The 20,808-nt window shown below is 46.4% G+C and overlaps 1 protein-coding gene across 1 annotated transcript in view; it reads right to left on the bottom strand.

Moving 5' to 3' along the window:
- PALD1 (phosphatase domain containing paladin 1) overlaps positions 1-20,808 on the bottom strand; it is a 271,064-nt gene that overhangs the window by 203,693 nt on the left and 46,563 nt on the right. The window contains exon 5 of the mRNA XM_078783909.1: positions 6,316-6,495. Coding sequence (XP_078640035.1) covers positions 6,316-6,495 — 180 coding nt within the window. The remainder of the gene's footprint in view (positions 1-6,315; positions 6,496-20,808) is intronic.

Below are 20,808 nucleotides of genomic sequence, written 5' to 3'. Positions count from 1 at the left end.
TGCCAATATCCAACCACAATTTACCTATACCCTCTACCTAACACTTACACTACCCGCCGCGGGTATCCGTGAAAGGGGTCCACTCTTCCCCCATCCACACCTTCGCACCATGCACACCACTCCGTACCACTTACTCCAACTCTCTCCACACACCTGTACCTGCACACCTGTGCTCTCACACCTGGTGCCACCTGCACCCTTCTCTCCCCAAGCGCCTTCGCGCTGATCCACCACACTCACTACTCATCCATTGCTCCACACACCCGTCCAGTTGCACACCTGTGCAATCACACCTGTTCAATTCTCACACACACGGCATCATCTCATCTAACTACTCCCTTCTGAAACTTGCGCTTCCCAGTCGTCCCTTTAAACTATTGCGCTCCCACGTCATTATCATCCACACTAAACTACCTGCGTCCCCACTACAGGTATCAGTCACTAACTAAACTTAACGTCACCTAATGTCATCTTCTAGATCCCTACAATATAACCTAACCCACCCGGGCTAGTTTTCACTGCCATCACCCCATAAGCTATAGCGCATTTGCCCCAATGGGAAGGGTGGCAGGGATGCCCCCCCTTACCCACCGGGCCCATCGCTCACTACCAATTTTGCACATCAAATTTCAACAAATCAAAAATTTGGCCAATCACTACCCATCATCTGCCAATCACTACTGCCAATCCCTTGCCAATCATCAAATTTTGTTTTTCTCTAATTTTGGGGCCAAAACACTAACCTCATCACCCAGTCTACTCACTAATGCCTCTCGGTGCGCCAATTCCTGTCCAAAGCCCGGCTTCGTAAAGCCGAGCAATGAATGCGGGTTGTTCCGTGCCAGCGGCTGGATGCGTCCGGCATTCGGTGCAGGGACGGGGGCTTACCCGGGCCGAGATCCCACGCACCATCTCGGCGTGGAGCCATCCAATGTCCCGATCTCGACCTGCCGGCACGTCTCAACAAAACGTGGTCGCCATGACGACCCTTTCTATCGGGCTGCCCGCTCCGCCTAGTGGAGCACGGACGCGGCCGTTCAAAGCGAGGCCCAGCACGCACCGAGGGCCCGATTCGGCTAAAAGTCGACCTAACCTCTAAACCGGTTACCGTCGATGCTTCACCTGGACGCTTACCCCCCGCAGCCCGTTCCTTGCTCACACATCCAGCCGTGCCCATGCTCCTCGTACCTTTCCTTACACACCCAGGTACACCCATTCCACTCACAGCCTTGGTCACACACCTGACCACCGAACACTTTGGCACACATTCGTTGCTCGCACACCTCACCAATACACCGCTTCGCGCCCCCTCCTCTGTCACCTCCTCTGTGACAATCACAGGTGTGCTCTCATTCGCACACCCAACCACGTGCCTCACCACCAACTCCAGCGTGCATTCCCACTCACGCTCTACCATTCCAGGTGCGCATCCTTCCATTCCAGGTGTCCATCCTCGCTCACCTGTCACAACTAACTCACGCTCCTTGTCACTCTCACTCCTCTCACCACCACTCTTGACAACGCACTCACCCTTACTCTTGACAGCGCACTCTTTCCTCATGCACCTGTCCGTCACACACCTTTCTCGCGCACACTCTCCCATTACACCCTCTGTAACACTCACCACAGGTGTGCATTCTTCCTTGCCTTTGACAGCGCACTCTTTCCCCATGCACCTGTCCGTCACACACCTTTCTCGCGCACACTCTCCCGTCACCCCCTCTGTAACACTTACCACACCGCGCTTCCATGTGCCCCCTCGCACACGCGCTACGACCGACTCACTCTCGCCAGCACACTCACTCCTTGGCACGCACTTTTTCCTCACACACCCCAGAGTCGGACTTTCTCGCACACCTCCTTTTTCGCACACCAGACCTGTCGCACACTTCACCAACGGCCTCTCACGAACACCCGGGTCTATCTCGACCCCCAAGCTTCTTAAATCCCCTGGCGCATCATACGCACGACCATATTGGTCACCACTTACACCGGGTCCTCTTCCTCTTCGCTTCTCCTCCATCACCTGCGAATCCCTCATCCGGTTAATGAGCACATCATCACGATCCAAACACAGACTTTGGACCAATTCTTTTATCTCCTCTTTTATCTCTTTCTTATCCCCTCTCCGTCGCTTCTTAATTTCGCTCACCCCTTCTTCCACTTCTTCTAATTTCTGCTTCACCTCCTTTATTTCCCGGTACGTCTCCTCAAGCTCATCCTCTAAGGCTACCTTGACCGTTTCCATGTGCGTCCTCACCTGCCGGTCCTTCGTCTCCATTACCTCTATCACCTCGTCCAACCTCGTTGTCAGTCCCTCACGTACCATCTGACATTCCCTCTTCGTCGCTACCAAGTCATTTTTTAGGTCATTTTGTGTCGCTTTTAACCCTCCTATTACCGCAGTGTTCCTTTGTACCTGCTCCACTAACTCCGTCTGTCCCACCGTCAGCTGCTCCACCTCCTGCGTCAGGTCCTCTATGCCCCCTTGTAACTTTACAGTCCCCTTTCTCACCTCCTTCTCCATGTGCTCCTTACAGTGCCTCACCTCCTCGCGCACTCCTCCGACCTCCTCACTCACTCCTCTTCTGATCTCCTCTCCCATCACTTGCATCTCCTGCCCAGATGCCACCCTCATCTGCTCCATTTCCTCCCTGTGAGCATCCAGTTTAGTTTCTACCCCCATTCTGACCCCCTCTATCTGCTGCCCCATTTGGTTAACTTCCCTTTCCGCTTGGTCCCTCATGTCCCTCAATTTGCCTTCCATACTGTTTTCTAACCCTATTAACCCATTCCTCACCTCTTTTATCCCGTTGTCTAACCCCTCAAAATTATTGTCTAACTTCCCAAATTTCTTGTCTAACTCCTCAAAATTATTGTCTAACTTCCCAAATTTCTTGTCTAACTCCTCAAAATTATTGTCTAACTTCCCAAATTTCTTGTCTAATCCCTTAAAATTATTGTCTAACCCCTCACCGGTACCCCTCGCTTCGTCCCTCATTACCCCCATTTGGTTTCCCATTACCCCCAATTGCTCATTCTGAGCCTCCATCCGGTTCTCTAATCGCTCACTATCAGCCCTTATTCCCACAATTTGGTTTCCCAATCGTTCCATAAGGGCCCTCATTTGCAGGAGGAAAAGGTTCGAATCCACCAGCGTCACTGCTACGGTCGCGGGCGTGGACGCCGTGGCCACCTCGTGCGTGACAACGCTATTTTGCGACCCTGCCGCCCTCACTGCTTCACTCTCCTCGCGTCCCTCAATTTGGTCCTGGACCGACCCTGCCTCACTCTCCCCTACCGGACCCCAGCTGTCTTGGTCTGCCATAGCGCGACTTTCAAAATTCGGGTTTTTATTTCCGTATAACAAAATCAAATTTCGCCGTTATAATTTCGCGCGGGAAACGCGCTCCGAATCGATTCTACTACAAATTTGGGCCTAATAAATTTAGTCCCGGGTTCGAATCCCACTCCTGACACCAATTGTTACAGACGCGGTGGTGGATGTTAGTTTACCGAGCGGTTTGGTATGACCACGTCTGCACAGTTTACCTGATTATGCTCGAACGTTGACTAGTCGCGCTACGCTAGATCAATGAAGGAAAAGGACACAACTGCTGGATTCAAATGACACGACACCAAGGGTTCAGTTCTCAAGACCTCCGGAGGAGGTTATATTATGGCGGAAGGTTAGACTACAGAAATGAGAGGGACAGCATAGAAAGACAAGCACTTAGACACACTCTTATATTAACCCCAACAGACGACAGATAAACGGGACAAAAGGCTGACTCACACGGGGATTGATGGCAAGGAAAGGCAGGCAGTCGATGGCTCCAGGTGCACCTGGGCTCAGGGCAGAATCGACCCGGTTCGGTCCGGTCCAAAGATGCGGGGAGGTATCGTCGCGCTGGGGGTGGCGGTGGTTTCCTCTGCTCTCCGTAGTTCAGGCGCATCTCTCCTCACATCCGGTAAGTCGCCGCGTATATCCGGCGGGGAGTGACACGCCCTCGGCTCGTTAGCTCCGCCCCAGATGGAATCGGCTCGTTGCTTCTCATTGGGTGCGTGCGGGGGGGTTACCGGCTCCGCCCTTGACGAGGGGCTGACAGGGAGCCCCTTCGTGGTAACCCCGTCGGAGCGCATGGTCATGGCGGCTAACCGAGCCGGTGTGAGGACGCACACTCCCCCCTGCGCCGCGCCGCGCCCCTCTGTTGTTGTAGTTGTTGTTGTTCGGGGAAGAAGATGGGAGGAGGTATGGGAAGGTCCTAAACTCACTACTGGTGCCATATAATCACATTCTGGTGCAACGAAGAGTCAGAATTAATGGAAACGAGTCCTTAACTGACATAGACTAAGAATAACTAGCAAGATGTCCGAAAGTTGTCTACGTGAGATGCGGTGGACCTGGGCACGACATTTAATGGGGGAAAAAGGGGAAGGTCGGTTCTACAGAGTGTTATTTACAGGCAATGGGACTAGGGAATGGGGGATTGGGGATAGTTGGGGAGTATTGGGGAAATAGGGGAATATTTACAAGTGGATATGGAGGCCAAATTCCATATTCGCAACAATATATATAGTTGCGGATCTGGGGGTCGGCGCTCCCTTTACCAAGGGGGGGGGGGGTTAATCCCCTTGTCTTTTAAGCTGGCCGTCCCCCAATCCTGGAAATTATTACGCTCCTTTCCGGTCAAGATTGGCCAGGGTGATTGGTCAATGATGGAGTCCCAAATACCTGAGTGCCAATCCAACCGCAAAGCAGGGAGATAACTCCCGCTCGGACCGCGGACAAGATGGAAATTGCCGAGCGGTTTAGCAATCCGAAGCCCGAGCCATTAACAATAGAACTAAACCTGATCCTGAGCGGTTTCCCAAATCGTGCCACAGGTACTCAATGGAGAGAAAGGACGAAGACGATCGAATAAGAGGAAGCCAAAGTAAAGGAAGAACAATATGATTTATTAATTATGTACAAAAACCCAAAGAGGAAACGAAAGGGAAAGAATATACAAGAAGAAGAAGAAGCAAGACAGGGCAACCTTACCTATACAGTCTTACTTAACCCCAGGACGAACAAACAGACTTACACGGGAGGGTAGTGGTAGGAGGAGAAGGTCCAAGCAGATGGTCCAGGCGATGGGATCCGGCTCCATTCCACTCGAGTCCGGCTCCGGGTCCGCGGCGAAGAACGGCCGGCAGCTTCGCGTGTCATGGGCGCACGACCGGACCTTTGCATATGCGAGGGCTGGACTGCCGCGTACGTAATATGTGCGCCTGCTGCCTCTCTCTCTCTCTCTCTCTATGTATGTATGTTCGTAAGCGCCTTTCGAACGAGATCAATTCAATCCAACGAGTTCATCAATCACCAGGTGCGCTCTGCACAGTTCGTACACAATGACCTCCCCTCGCGCAGTCCGTGAAAGGGATTGGCGCGTGCGCTTATATAGTGCGCTTTGAAATCAAGCCGCGTACTCTCGCACTCCGCCCACCGGTGAGCTCACCTCAGCCCTGGTTGGTTAGCGAGGGCTCACCGGCTCCGCCCCTGACGGGTCGATGACAGGGTTACGCCTCGTTCTGGGCGCTCCGCCCTCTTCTTCTCCGGCTTGACCGCGTGCGTAATGGCGGCCGGGGCGAGCGAACGCTGCTGGCAAGGCGCGTACCACAATTTGGAGAGTCAAGCCGCAAAATGAATGGAATTGAAAAGGACCTATCTTGTTTAATTAATGCAACGCAGATGCAACTATTGGGAACACAGCCTTATCTGAAACACATATTAAGGAAATAACTGAAGTCCTATGGTGACCTACGTGTTGCTTGTGGACTAACTATGGGTGCGACCTTATTAAATGAAGAGAATTATTTACAAGAATTATTTACAAGTGAGGGGTTCTAAAAACCACAACAATATATATATATATATATGTTTATGCATGTGGTATATACCCCTCAGGTATTGCAGTATAGTGCATCGTGACGGTGATGTCATGAGTTGTTGTCGGATAGAGAACGGATTAATTTATTCATTATCACAAAGCCCAAAACTGTTTCATGCCAAAGGTGTTCTAGTACAGGCAATAAACAATGAGTTTGTATGGCAAACAAGACTTGTTCGTCACAAATCGTGCAGCAATAGCTGTATAGGACATCGTTTTGTCCCGAATACATCTTTAATAAAATTAATTCCATCTCACAATATTAGCAGATCCTAAACATTTCCACTGGCTTCTCACAATGTTTGCCTGCAAAACATACGGAAGTTTAAAGCCATGTGAGAAGATAACCATTTTTTCAATCTGAATACAAACAGCTGGTTACCTGGTGTCCTTGGTGATGCATCATTTCCAAGATCTTCTGAAAGCCATGGAGTGTGGGCTGACCCATTCCATAAATAGGCAACTCTCCACGGGCCTGCCTGAAATTTGCTACTCCCATGCTGGTCTCAGTATTGAGCACATCCATTCCTCTATAGTTGTCTTTGACCAAGAAGTATTTGCCCTGAAATAAGATTTTAAAATAGTATTTTCAATCCAAACAGCTGGAAAAATTGCCCTCATTACGAATGATTATAATTTGCCCTTTTACTTTAGGAGTAATGCAAGAGGAGTAACGTCTTCTTTATCAGCAATTTTTAAAACAAGCCTGATCTCCTTCAAGGATAATGAGGTCTATTTATTTCTATATTTTGAGACATACATTACGTCAATTATATCTCAGGAAAGATGGTGAAGACAAAAGTTAATGGCAAAAGAGGCAATAAAAAGAGAATGTATTGACGATGCTAAATTTTAAAACTTCCAAAGGCTGAAACATGTTCACTTTCTAACCCACATGAATAATTTATCCTTTGGTATTTTGTTGAATGAAGTGTATCTTTCGTCTCAGACATCTCTCTGTGATTTTAGTGCATCACATGTATTTGTAAACTATGTGGAGCATTCATGTCGTAGCAGCCGTGAGGCTGCTGATTGCATCATTTCTGAAAGTGCAGCTGCAGTGCCCCCTGTAGGTGAGAGCAGGAACTTGTAATTCTTCACTTTCAGAGATAGCTTCCCTAATCTTTGCAAAGGACACTGTGGGTTCTTTAATGTCCACCAATTGTTGTCTGCAGACGGCACACCAAGTTTAGCATCCATCCAAGGGACGGCACACACATTGATGAATCCCGTCTGTAAAACACCAGGATGACAGTTTATAGCTGGACTGAGATTCACACCCCAGATACACAGCTTAGAAGCTATGAGTGTGCGTACCTCCCGGCCATCTGGATAGCCACATCTGAGTGTTTGTTTCAAAATTTAGACAAACAAGATACTCATGAGTCTAGTCCAGAAATCAACAACATTGTTGTATTTTTCACTTAGTAAATAATATATAATTGGTAAGAAAAAAGATTTATCTACTAACCACACATAATTGTGTTGCTTTTGAAATAAAACAGAAAACAATGCTTTTTGTTGAATTATTATGCGTATCCCTGCTCTCAAATGTTGTGTTTGTGTCCTTCCCCCTCTCTCCCCATCTTGTCTACCGCTCCCGATGTTATTTGTTTTGTGTGTCTGTTTGTCTTTCTGTGTGATTAATGTTCGCTCTTTCACGAGCCTCGATCTTGTATACAAAAAAAAAAAAAAAAAAAAAAAAATCTCATTCGTATAATTTTCTTAACACCCATCGTCACTGCCAGACTTTCGCAGTTGTACACAATGAAGAGCAAGTCTGAATTACTCACATGAACTATATAAGAGTCAATGCAGAAACAACTATAAACTCGAACGGCACTCTTTGACGTCACGACGTCGACTGATATGCCTCCGCCCACATTATTACATCATTACAATACTTGAACTAAGTTTGGTATAAATCCCTTCAGCTGTTCGCACGTTATCACATTTGTACCTGACATGACCTCTGACCTTTGGCCTTTCACATTGGGACCCCAATATCTAATCACTTAATCTTTACATCATTATACATATCTGTACCAAGTTTGAATTAGATCACTTTAGCCGCTCTCAAGTTATAGACCGATTAGACTTTAACCTCTTGACCTCTTGACCCCAAAATCTAATCATTTAATCCTTACATCATTATACATATCTGTACCAAGTTTAAATTAGATCACTTTAGCCGCTCTCAAGTTATAGACATATTACAGACTTTGACCTTTGACCTCTTGACCGCAAATCTAATCAGTTCATCTTTACATCATTATACATATCTGTACCAAGTTTGAATTTGATCACTTCAGCTGTACTCAAGTTATAGACTTATTACAGACTTTGACCTTTGACCTCTTGACCCCAATATCTAATCAGTTCATCTTTGCATAATTATGCATATCTGTACCAAGTTTAAATTAGATCACTTTAGCCGCTCTCAAGTTATAGACCTATTGTAGACTTTGACCTTTGACCTCTTGACCCCAAATCTAATCAGTTCGTCTTTGCATCATTTTACATAACCACCAAATTTGGTCAGAATCCCATCATTGGTTCACAAGTTATCGCGGTAACAGGATTTTTGCCTAACATGACCTCTGACCTTTGGCATTTGACCTCGTGACCTTAAAATCTAATCGCTTCATATTTTCCCTTTTACTTTAGGAGATCGTCAACGAAAGAATAAAATAAATCAATGTTGGAAACTGAAGAGGTTCGTTTTCTTTGTTTGCAGGAAAAATGCTAAAACAAACAAATAGGCTCCTCCCTCGATTCAGCTCTCGGTGAAATTAGATTTATTCCATCTCACGAACTTTGTCATTTTTTAAAACAGACGCTTAAGTTTTGGAAAGCTTTCAAAATGAACTGCTTATGTGAAAATAAAATCAATGTTTGAAAGCAATGACATCCAATTGGCATTTCTCCAGAGACGATGTCGTCACCATCCTCATGGTCACACCCCATTTCCCCTTTTGGATACAGTAAATCGTAATGGAGGCATCACATCTTTCTCGTTCATTACATTTGTGCAGAACTTTGTGAAGCAACACACAATCATTTCATTTTTGTTAACGTAATTACTTTTACTAGGGCATGCCCGTACTATATCTATATCTAAAATTATATCCCCCCCCCCTCTATTTACATGAAATGGTTTGGTCCAAAGCGAACGGCTTGCGAGTACGGTGACAATCCCCCCCCTCTATTTACATGAAATGGTTTGGTCCAAAGCGAACGGCTTGCGGAGTTGGGTAAAGAAATCGCCAGAGCGTGCACAAACGCGCAGGAAAGCGAAAGAATCGCAAATTAGTTTTAATTAGTTTTAAAACATAGTTTAACGCCAACATAGCGGCAACATAGTTTGCCAACGTGAAATAAATGAATACGCTCTCAAATGTGCCGTCCGAGGCAGAGTCTGTTCGCCACGTTCGGCACACGTGATAACTCGCTGCTCTCTGATTGGTTGAATCGTTTTTTGGACATAGCTCGGTAACTATTTGTCCGATTAATATGAAACCTTGAAAAGGCACATCCTCGGGTCCCCAGCAATATACCTGGCAAGTTTCAAGTATATCGGACCCGTGGTTGTCGAGAAACAGCGGTCACAGACAAACACACAGACATACACACATACACACACACACACACAGAGATTACTGGAATTATAGATAGATTAACATGGCCTCAAGTAGAATATCGTGTTCAGTTTTGGCCACCACATCTGAAGAACAAAACTGCCATGGAGAGGGTACAACTTAGAGCAGGGGTTCTTTACCTTTTATGAGTCATGGACCCCTTTGAGAATCTGGTGAAAGCTACGGACCCCTCCCCAGAAAAATGCACATGAGCACAGAAACACAAAAGTATAATTATATAGGGAAAAAAACCATGGACCTGAAGATACTATAAAGTTTTAAGCCTCACCAGTATATGAGAAGATTCCTGAGTCGTGACAAGCCAAGGAAAGTGAGAAATTAGCACTCGATTATGGAGTGGCACTGGGTCGTGCACACGACGATACCAAACTGTAAACACGAGGTCTCGCGGCCAGCGCTAAAATCTGGGGCAGGGGACATGTTCTTCAATGTCTATCGATGGGAACTATTCTAGAAGTTATAACGAGACGATGACGACTGTATGTTACCTGACTGTACACTCAGTATCATCCCATTTCAACCTACCTTACAGATCTACTAGTCTTCAGTAAGCAAGAATAAGCACATAACATCCTGTACATAGACAAAAAATAAAACCTTTTATAAAAAGCTAGCGAAAATAAATTTTTAATAATTTTTATGCGCCTGGGTCACGGACCCCCTGAAGCCCATCCACGGACCCCAAAGGGGTCCATGAACCACAGTTTAAGAACCCCTGACTTAGAGCAACGAGATTGATTCCGGGCCTAGCTAGACTAAGCTTGAGGAGCGGCTGAAGGAGACAAGGCGTTATATACTAGAAAGGAGGAGGTTACAAGAGTGCGGTAGAGACGTGTAATATAATGAAGACCATAGAGAAAATAAGTGCAAATTAGATTCTTGAACAGCAAAATGGACAATGAGGTGACGGTTTTAGAATAAGGACGAGGAGTTAGGATGATAACAAGGGAGGGATCTTTCACTTTGAGACTAGTAAATGCATGAAATAGTCTTTCTTCTAAGTGGGTGACAGCAGGAACAGTAAGTAGGTGGTTAATAAAATTGAGTTCCTGTGTATCTGGAAGCAGTGGGGATATGTGAAGGGTTATTAATTACAGTGCATTCAGAAAGTATTCAGACCCCTTCACTTTTTTCACATTTTGTTATGTTGCAGCCTTTTGCTGAAATCGTTTAAATTCATTTTTTCCCTCATCAATCTCCACTCAATACCCCAGAACGACAATGAGAAAACAGGATTTTAGAAAGTTTTGCAAATTTATTAAAAAGAAAAAACTGAAATACCACATTGACAAGTATTCAGACCCTTTGCTATGACACTTGAAATTTAGCTCAGGTGCCTCCCATTTCTCTTGATCATCTTTGAGATGTTTCTACACCTTGATTGGAGTCCACCTGTGGTAAATTCAATTAATTGGACATGATTTGGAAAGGCACACACCTGTCTATATAAGGTCTCACAGCTGACAATGCATATCAGAGCAAAAACCAAGCCATGAGGTCGAAGGAACTGCCTGCAGAGCTCAGAAACAGGATTGTGTCGAGGCAGAGATCTGGGGAAGCCGACAAAAAAGTTCTGCTGCATTGAAGGTTCCCAAGAGCACAGTGGCCTCCATAATTGTTAAATGGAAGAAGTTTGGAACAACCAGGACTCTTCCTCGAGCTGGCCGCCCGGCCAAACTGAGCAATCGGGGGTGGAGGGCCTTGGTAAGAGGTGACCAAGAACCCAATGGTCACTCTGGCTGAGCTCCAGAGATCCTGTGTGGAGATGGGAGAAACTTCCAGAAGGACAACCATCACTGCAACACTCCACCGATCTTGGCTTTATGGCAGAGTGGCCAGACGGAAGCCTCTCCTCAGTGAAAGACACAAGAAAGCCCGCTTGGAGTTTGCAAAAAAGCACCGAAAAGACTTTCAGACTGTGACAAACAAGATTCTGTGGCTTTCATGTGCATAAGAGGAGCGGTAGACAAGATGGCGAGAGAGGGGGAAGGACACAAACACAACATTTGAGAGCAGGGACATCGAGAGATCTGTGGGAGGGAGATGGCTTGGGGGGAGGTGGGAGAGGTATAAAAGCCTTGGACACTGCAAGGACTTCCAGGAAAGAAGTTGGAATTTCAAAAAAGAGGATCTGGGGTGAATTAGCGGGGGTAGGAAAGATCAAGCTTTTGGATGGGGGAAGATAAGAGATGGTGATGAACAGTTGTTTTAAAGACCTGGATGGAGAAGTGGGATTGAATAGACTGGGGGAGTTTGTTCCAGATGTGGGAGAAAAGAGGAATGAAGGAGTGCAGGTGAGCAGACAGTCTTGCTTTTGGCAGTTTAACCATGAGAGGGTTGATGGCAGATCTTGTGCGATCTGTAGGAATATTTAGGGGACAGCGCTCAGAGAGAGCTGGGGGAGCAAGGCCGGAGAGGAGTCGGTAGAAGACAAAGACCACCAACCTGCCTGTGGTGAGTGAGTGAAAGGCCCTCGGAGTTAGCTTAATCACGGGAGATTCCAATGATTCTGAAAGCTTTGGTTTCAACAGCGTGAACCCGAGCTAGGTGTGAGGCAGGAGCACCGGCCCAGAGTGGAGAACAGTATTCCATTGAGCTGCGGATGAAAGCCTTGCATGTGGTGAGGAGCTCAGGTATGCCAAGGAAGGACTTCACACGACGGAAGATGCCCAGTCGGTGACTGGCTTTGGAGACCAGCTTGGAAATGTGGTTTTCCCAGGAAAGATCATGTCAGATACAACAACACAACAACATGCATTTTAAAGGCCATTTTCCCTGCTAGAGCGGGGGTTAGCCTTGCGGTCCCCATGACAATCTTCTCCATTTTGCCCTATTTTCTGCATCTCTCCTTGTTAACCCCCTTGCCCGCATTTCTTCCACCATCTTTAGCCAAGTCTTTCTCGGTCTTCCCCGTCTTCTACTTCCTTCTACATTCATTTCCATCACTCTTTTCAACCAGTCACTTTCATCCTGCCTCAACACATGACCAAACCATCTCAACCTGTTCCTCTTCACAGCATCAATCACAGGCTCTATTCCCATCATCTTTCGCAATTCATCATTTGTCTTCCTCTCTCTCAACGATACTCCGCACATCCGTTGAACCATTCGCATTTCCACCCTTTCCAACCTTCGTTGCTGCTCTACGTTCATTACCCATGTCTCGCTCCCATAAATCATAACACTTCTCACACATGCAGCATACACCTTTCCCTTCAGCTTCAACGACACTCCCCTCATCATCAGCACGCCACTCAATTCCCGAAACTTCTTCCATGCACATCTCACTCGAGCAACCGTTGCCGAGTCTGATCCACCTTCTCCATTCAGCATGTCTCCGAGGTAGCAAAATGTTTTCACACCTTCCAGCTTCACGCCGTCTCCAAGATCCAACTCAACATTTCCTCCATCTGCAGCTCCCTCTGTGCTATGTCAGATAGTGAGACCCAAAAGCTTGAGGGACAGAACTTCTTGGAGAGGATTGTTCAGAAAGTAGATGGGAGGGTTGTCCAGTCGGACTTTTCGGAGAGGCATAGTCAGTGTGAGATTTGTCAGGATTGTAAGACATGTTCCACTTGCTTGACCAGTCTGTGATTTTGTCCAGGTCTGCAGAGTAATGAGGCTGCAAGACTGCCGATCTGAGGGATGAGGAATGGAGCGGCAGAGAGTGGAGGAATCACCAAAGAGACAGAGGATTTTCCAAAGAATCGGAGAGATCATTGATGAAGACCAGAGAAAGCACAGGGCCCAGAACACTGCTTTGGGGAAGTCCGGCCTGAACAGGAAGGGGAGATGAGAGAAATCCATTCAGGGCCACAAGTTTACTATGACCAGAGAGGAAGTCCGCAAGCTATGCGTGGAGATTTCCATGGATACCATAGGAAGAGAGTTTGGTGAGCAGAGCTAGGTGCCAGATTGTATCGAAGGCACATGATATGTCAAGGGAGACAGCTCTGATTTCCTGTTTGGCATTGAGGACCTCCATCCATTGTTGACACAGCAGAAGCAGCATGTCCAGAGTAGAATGACCTGGTCTGAATCGAAATTGATGATCAGAGATAAAGCCATTGGAGAAGAGGAAGGATTTGATATCCGAAGCAATGATGGATCCCATGACTTTGCTGATAATTGGGAGCAGGCTGATTGGTCTGTAGTTACAAGGATCTGTTTTTGCACCTTTTTGTGTAAAGCAGTAATGTTTGCTGATTTCCAAGATGCTGGCAGATGACCTTGAGCAAAAGAGAGGGTGAAGGGAACAGAGAGAGGGTGAGAGGGAGCGGCAGAGCAGGATTTTAGGACCCGTGAGCTGATGCCAATTGTCTAGTTGCAAAATCAGAGTCGAGGTTTGACAAAAACTTCTCAAGCTTGTCAAGAGGTAAGGACACAAAGTCCAGGAGCAGTTGGGTTTGAATGGGTAAGGTGGGAACAGAGAGAGATGGGGTTGGGACACAAGATTTTGAGGCAAACACAGAGTTGAGGCATTCGGCTTTGTCACGTGCGATGTCAACTGTGTAGCCATTTGAGGTAAGGGGGGGATGGAGGGGGAAAAACACCAGAAACTGATTTGACCAGACGCCACTGGGATTTTGTGGGAGGAGACAGGTATGAGAGTTCATATGAGGGAATGAGATCAGTATATGTTTTCCAAATGTTCGATACACAAATATTACACAACACACACACAAAGGTGATCCCGGGGGAGGAGGCTGTTTCACAGCACCACTTGGTTGTCTGCGACATAAGGGTGAAAGGTGCGAGGAGAACTCGTCGGGTGAATACCAACCGAGAATGAAGTTGTGGAGGTTGAAAGAGGTGACAGTGAGGGAGGCATTAAAAGAGAGGCTGAGTATGGTAGACGGTAGAGGATGATGTGGTTGAGCTTGAAAGTGGTTGGATGTCAATGAAAGATAGTCTGTTGGGAGCCGTTGGTGAGGTATGTGGATGGACAAAAGGACCACCGAGGCACTCGGAAACATGGTGGTGGGATGATTAAGTTGGAAAGAAGATTGACGAGAAGAGGAAGAAGTTCAAGGAGTGGCAGAAGGCGAAGGGTATGGGGGCAGAAAAGGCAGAGCATGAAAGTTATAAGGCAGCCAAGAAGGCTGCAAAGTAAGAGGTAGCAAAGGCGCAGGAGGCATGTAGGAAAATGTTCGGAGAACGCTTGGATTTGGAAGAGGGTCAGAGAGCGGTATTCAGGATTGCAAAGCAGATAGCGAAAGAGAGGTGTGATGTGCTGGGGGTGAGTTGCTTGAAGGATGAAGTGGGACAAATCGTTGTGGACCCAGATGGAACTAAAGGAAGATGGAATAGATATATGGAAGTATTGTTGAATTCAGAGAATGAATGGGATGGCAACATAGAGAGAAACCCAGTTCTAGGACCGGCAGAGAGGATAACCGAGAAGGAAGTTGAGGAAGCGATAAAATCAATGCAGAGTAGAAAGCGGGAGGGCCGACGGGAGTTGTGGGAGATATGTTGGAGGCAGCAGGAAGTTGGGGTGTGAAGAGAATGACAGAGATCTGTAATCTGGTGGTGAAAGAAGGCTGCATTCCAGTGCATTGGGAACTGAGCACCCTCGTCCCTCTATACAAGGGGAAAGGTGATCCTCTGGAGTGTGGCTCGTATCGAGCGATAAAGTTATTGGAGCATGGAATGAAGGTATTCGAAAGGGTGTTGGAGAGGAGGATACGGGAATTGACGAAATGTAGTTTGGATTTATTCCAGGAAGAGGAATGACAGACGTGCTTTTTATTGTGAGGCAGTTGCAGGAGAAATACACGGACAAGAGGAAGAGGTTGTTTCTTGGGTTTGTTGATCTGGAGAAAGCATTCGATAGGGTTCCACGTGAAGTCGTGACATGGGCATTGAGGAAGTTAGGAGTGGAGAAATGGTTGATCAGAGTAGTGATGGCAATGTACAAAAGAGCACGCACAACTGTAAGGACGAAGGAAGGGAACAGTGGTGAGTTTGAGGTGAAGGTGGGAGTGCATCAGGGGTCGGTACTAAGTCCACTACTATTTGTAGCTGTGATGGAGGTGCTGGCTCAGAACGTAAAGGAGGGTTTACCGTGGGAGTTGTTGTATGCAAATGATCTGGTGTTGATTGCGGAAAGTATGGATGGACTGAAGGAAAAGATGAACAAGTGGAAGGAATGTATGGAGACAAAAGGTCTGAAGGGGAATACCAGAAAGACGAAGGTGATGGCAAGTGGTAAAGCATGTGGCGAGGTGGAAAGAACTGGGAAGTGGCCGTGTGCTGTGTGCAGGAAGGGTGTCGGAGTGAATTCCATTCAATGTACAATGTGTGCTGAGTGGGTTTATCGAAAATGTAGTGGTTTGAGAGGGTCATTAACCAGTGTGGCAGCTACATTCAAGTGTAAGGTGTGCACAGAGGGAGCTGCAGATGGAGGAAATGTTGAGTTGGATATTGGAGACGACGTGAAGCTGGAAGGTGCGAAAACATTTTGTTACCTCGGAGACATACTGAATGGAGAAGGTGGTTCAGACTCGGCAACGGTTGCTAGAGTGAGATGTGCATGGAAGAAGTTTCGGGAACTGAGTGTCGTTGAAGCTGAAGGGAAAGGTGTATGCTGCATGTGTGAGAAGTGTTATGATTTATGGGAGCGAGACATGGGTAATGAACGTAGAGCAGCAACGAAGGTTTGAAAGGGTGGAAATGCGAATGGTTCGGTGGATGTGTGGAGTATCGTTGAGAGTGAGGAAGACAAATGATGATTTGTGAAAGATAATGGGAATAGAGCCTTTGATGGATGCTGTGAAGAGAAACAGTTTGAGATGGTTTGGTCATGTGTTGAGGAAGGATGAAAGTGACTGTTTGAGAAGAGTGATGGAAAGGAATGTAGAAGGAAGTAGAGGACGGGGAAGACCGAGAAAGATTTGGCTAAAGATGGTCGAAGAAGAAATGCGGGCAAGGGGGTTAACAAGCGGAGATGCAGAAAATAGGGCAAAATGGAGAAGATTGTCGTGGGGACCGCAAGGCTAACCCCCGCTCTTGCAGGCAAAATGGCCTTAAAATGCCTGTTGTTGTTGTTATTGCACACACACACACACACACACAAAAGTCTAAATCCACTTTCAAAATGTTCACCCTTTTTGCCTTATTGCCTGGAATTGGATGGAATTAAATCAGACTTTTCCACCTTTATTTACACATTGCAACCCACAACTTCCAAGTCAAAAACAAATTCTACAAATAAAAAAGAATTAATTAAAAATTCAAAACTAGAATATCTTTGTTGGAAAAGTGTCCACCCCCCTTGTAATAGCAATTTTAAATTAGCTCTGGTGTAACCAATCACCTTGAAAATCACACACAAAGTTAATTGGCCTCCACCTGCGTTAAATTGTAATGATTCTGATTATTTCAGAATAAAATAAGCTGTTGCTGTTTTCCTCTGCTGGGTAGTGCATTTCACAGCAAACATTCAACCATGAGCACCAAGGAGCTTTCAAAAGACTTCCAGGATAAAGTTGTGGAAAGGCACAGATCAGGGGATGGGTATAAAAATATTTTTCAACACAGTTATCCAACAAAAATATTCTAGTTTTGTATTTTTAATTAATTTTCTGAAATTTGTAGAACTTGTTTTTCACTTGGAAGTTCTGGGTTACGATGCGTAAATAAAGGTGGGAAAAGTCTGATTTAATGCATTTTAATTCCAGGATATAAAGTAACAAAAGGTGAAATTTTTTAAAGGGGGAGTAGACTTTCTCAAGCCCATGCTGCTGGGTGGGAAGGGCCGAGCTTTTGCGGACCTCCTCTTGCAGGACTCCATCCGTTGAGGATGTGGCAAACTCACGATCATGCCAAATGAGGCGGCGTCTAAGTGCACGGCAGCTTTTATGAGGCAGAAAGCTGTGCACGTGGCAACTGAAATCACGTGGATTGTCTGGGCCACGGCCTGACTTTACAGCCTCTATCCCCATCATGCTGAGAACGAAAACCCGAGCTTTGGCGACTCCCTTTTTGCCAGGCTCTGCCTGCAGTGAATCGAGCTTCGTGAGATCTAGTATCGTGCTGAATACAACAGCGTTGTCGGCAGCTTTGATGAGGGGTGGGGGTGGTGTTACGCGCTCCTCCCCAAACCCCGGTCACGGTGTACCTCCGAGCCCCAAAAGGAGTCACGGCAGAAAGATGTGCTATTATGTGTGCCAATGACCAATGGTGCAACCACAAAAATCAATTGTTACAAAATCAAGTATTGTATTAATATCACACAATAATAACAAATTGCACAAGTACAATAAAATCTCAATTGCACAACAAACACCATATAATTCCTTTGATGGTACCACCAGTTTCTTAACTCAATCACTCACGGTACTCCACGTGAGCGAAATGTAACACCCCAAAAGTCATGGTCACGCCAACAGGCCAAAGTCGATCCACGCTCCGGTGTTCACAAGAAAAAGGTCGTATTGAGACCAGAACCCAGGACGGCTGACAGTCGACGCTGCCGAAGAGCCGCTGGGTGGGTGTCGGGCCGACGTCGGTCAGGCAAAAGTTCACCCAAAAGGAGACTGGGAATTCACACCTTCAGTTCACCAGACAAGGACGCTGATATGAACGAGCAGCGGCTCCCAGGCGGAAAACAGCGAATTCCCAATCAAAATCCACAACACACACGAGAACCAGGCTAACGGCTGGTGCGTGGTGAAATGTTTGGCGCGAGGTGAAATGGCGGACGGGCCCATAATGGAGGCGTACAGGCTCTCCAACAATGATTCCCTTTCGGAGCCAACCGCAAAACCCGTCACGCAGGTTTATCTGCCACAGTAATATCGACTCTGTCACAGGAATCCCTTTCCCGGGGAAACCAATATTCGCTCGTGACCAGCGTCCGCTCAACACCTCGAAGCCGATCGGCCTTTCTCTCCCGATCTCACTTCATCCGCTTCAGCCTCCTCCTCTTCCGGTTTTTCCCGATCCATTTCGTTTTTCTTTTAAAACACTAATTTTTACCTTTGAAGACAGTTATCTCCATTTCACTCAAACTATAACAATAATAGTATATGAAACTAAAAATGCTTCCAGTGGATGAAAACCACAAAGACGGAAGTGACGAATACGTAACAGTGGGGTGGATGAAAGGTACCCGTGGCCTGATGGGCTTTTGCCAACTCTACCCTGTCAGGAAGGATGAGAATGAGGTAGATGAGGGAAAGGGAGCACAGATGAGGAAACATGGGTTATGCATTGTTCCTTGCTGGGGTGGGGATGGTTGCTTCGGGACTGGGAAGGGCTCCGTTTAGTCTTGGGGACTCGCAGGTGAAATTGAGGACTGGTGGCGGAGATGCGTTCACATGCACACACGCGTACTTGGGACCTGATTTACACATACAAATGCACACACACGTACTTGGGTCCTGATTTGCACATACACATGCACAATGGTGGTTTTGTACACGTTCTGCGTGACATGTTATGCTGTAAATTATGTGCACACATATTGTGTGTGACATATTACACATACTTTCTACACACACACACACACACACACACACACACCCAAGTCTAAATCCCCTTTCAAAATGATCACCCTTTTTGCCTTATTGCCTGGAATTGGATGGAATTAAATCAGACTTTTCCACCTTTATTTACACCGTAACACACAACTTCCAAGTCAAAAACAAATTCTACAAATAAAAAAGAATTAAAAATTCAAAACTAGAATATCTTTGTTGGAAAAGTGTCCACCCCCCTTATAATAGCAATTTTAAATTAGCTCAGGTGTAACCAATCACCTTCAAAATCACACACAAAGTTAATTGGCCCCCACCTGTGTTAAATTGTAATGATTCTGATTATTTCAGAATAAAATAAGCTGTTGCTGTTGGTTTCCTCTGCTGGGTAGTGCATTTCACAGCAAACACTCAACCATGAGCACCAAGGAGCTTTCAAAAGACTTCCAGGATAAAGTTGTGGAAAGGCACAGATTAGGGGATGGGTATAAAAATATTTTTCAACAACGTTATCCAACAAAGATATTCTAGTTTTGTGTTTTTAATTAATTTTCTGAAATTTGTAGAACTTGTTTTTCACTTGGATGTTCTGGGTTACGATGTGTAAATAAAGGTGGGAAAAGTCTGATTTAATGCATTTTAATTCCAGGATATAACGTAACAAAAGGTGAAATTTTTGAAAGGGGGTGTAGACTTTCTCAAGCCCGTGCTGCTGGGTGTGAAGGGCCGAGCTTTTGCAGACCTCCTCTTGCAGGGCTCCGTCCGTTGAGGATGTGGCAAACTCAGGATCATGCCAAATGAGTGCATGGCAGCTTTTATGAGGCAGAAAGCTGCGCACGTGGCAACTGAAATCACGTGGATTGTCTGGGACACGGCCCGACTTTACAGCCTCCATCCCCATCATGCTGAGAACGAAAACCCGAGCTTTGGCGACTCCCTTTTTGCCAGGCTCTGCCTGCAGTGAATCGAGCTTCGTGAGATCCAGTATCGTGCTGAATACAACAGCGTTGCCGGCAGCTTTGATGAGGGGTGAGGGTGGGGTGGGTGAAAGGTACCCGGGGCCTGATGGGCTTTTGCCAACTCTACCCTGTCAGGAAGGATGAGAATGAGGTAGATGAGGGAAATGGAGCACAGATGAGGAAACAAGGGTTATGCATTGTTCCTTGCTGGGGTGGGGATGGTTGCTTCGGGACTGGGAAGGGCTCCGTTTAGTCTTGGGGACTCACAGGTGGAGTTGAAGACAGGTGGCGGTGATGCGTGCACATGCACACACACATACTTGGGTCCTGATTTACACATACATATGCACAATTGTGGTTTTATACACGTTTTGCGTGACAAGTTATGCTGTAAATTATGTGCACACATTACACATACTTTACACACACACACACACACACACACACACACACACACACACACACACACACACACACACACACACACACACACACACACACACACACACACACACACACACACACACACACACACACACACACACACACACTACATTTCCATTCCATCTCCTGAGGCCCACACACGTGTGGGGATAGCAGGCAAGAACAACTTACATGCACACACATGCACCGCTCACAAAAACGTGGACACACTCATACATATACAGACAAACACAAACACAAAGGTGAATACTTTAAGACCTGGGAGGGCTCTGTTCTACCTTCTGAAACCCGAAGATAACAACCAATGACACACAGACACATACACCGAAGC

The sequence above is a fragment of the Myxine glutinosa genome, chromosome 8 (assembly GCF_964187855.1).
Source record: "Myxine glutinosa chromosome 8, kmMyxGlut1.1, whole genome shotgun sequence".
NCBI lineage: Eukaryota > Metazoa > Chordata > Myxini > Myxiniformes > Myxinidae > Myxine > Myxine glutinosa.
This window is presented reverse-complemented; position numbering and strand designations above follow the sequence as displayed.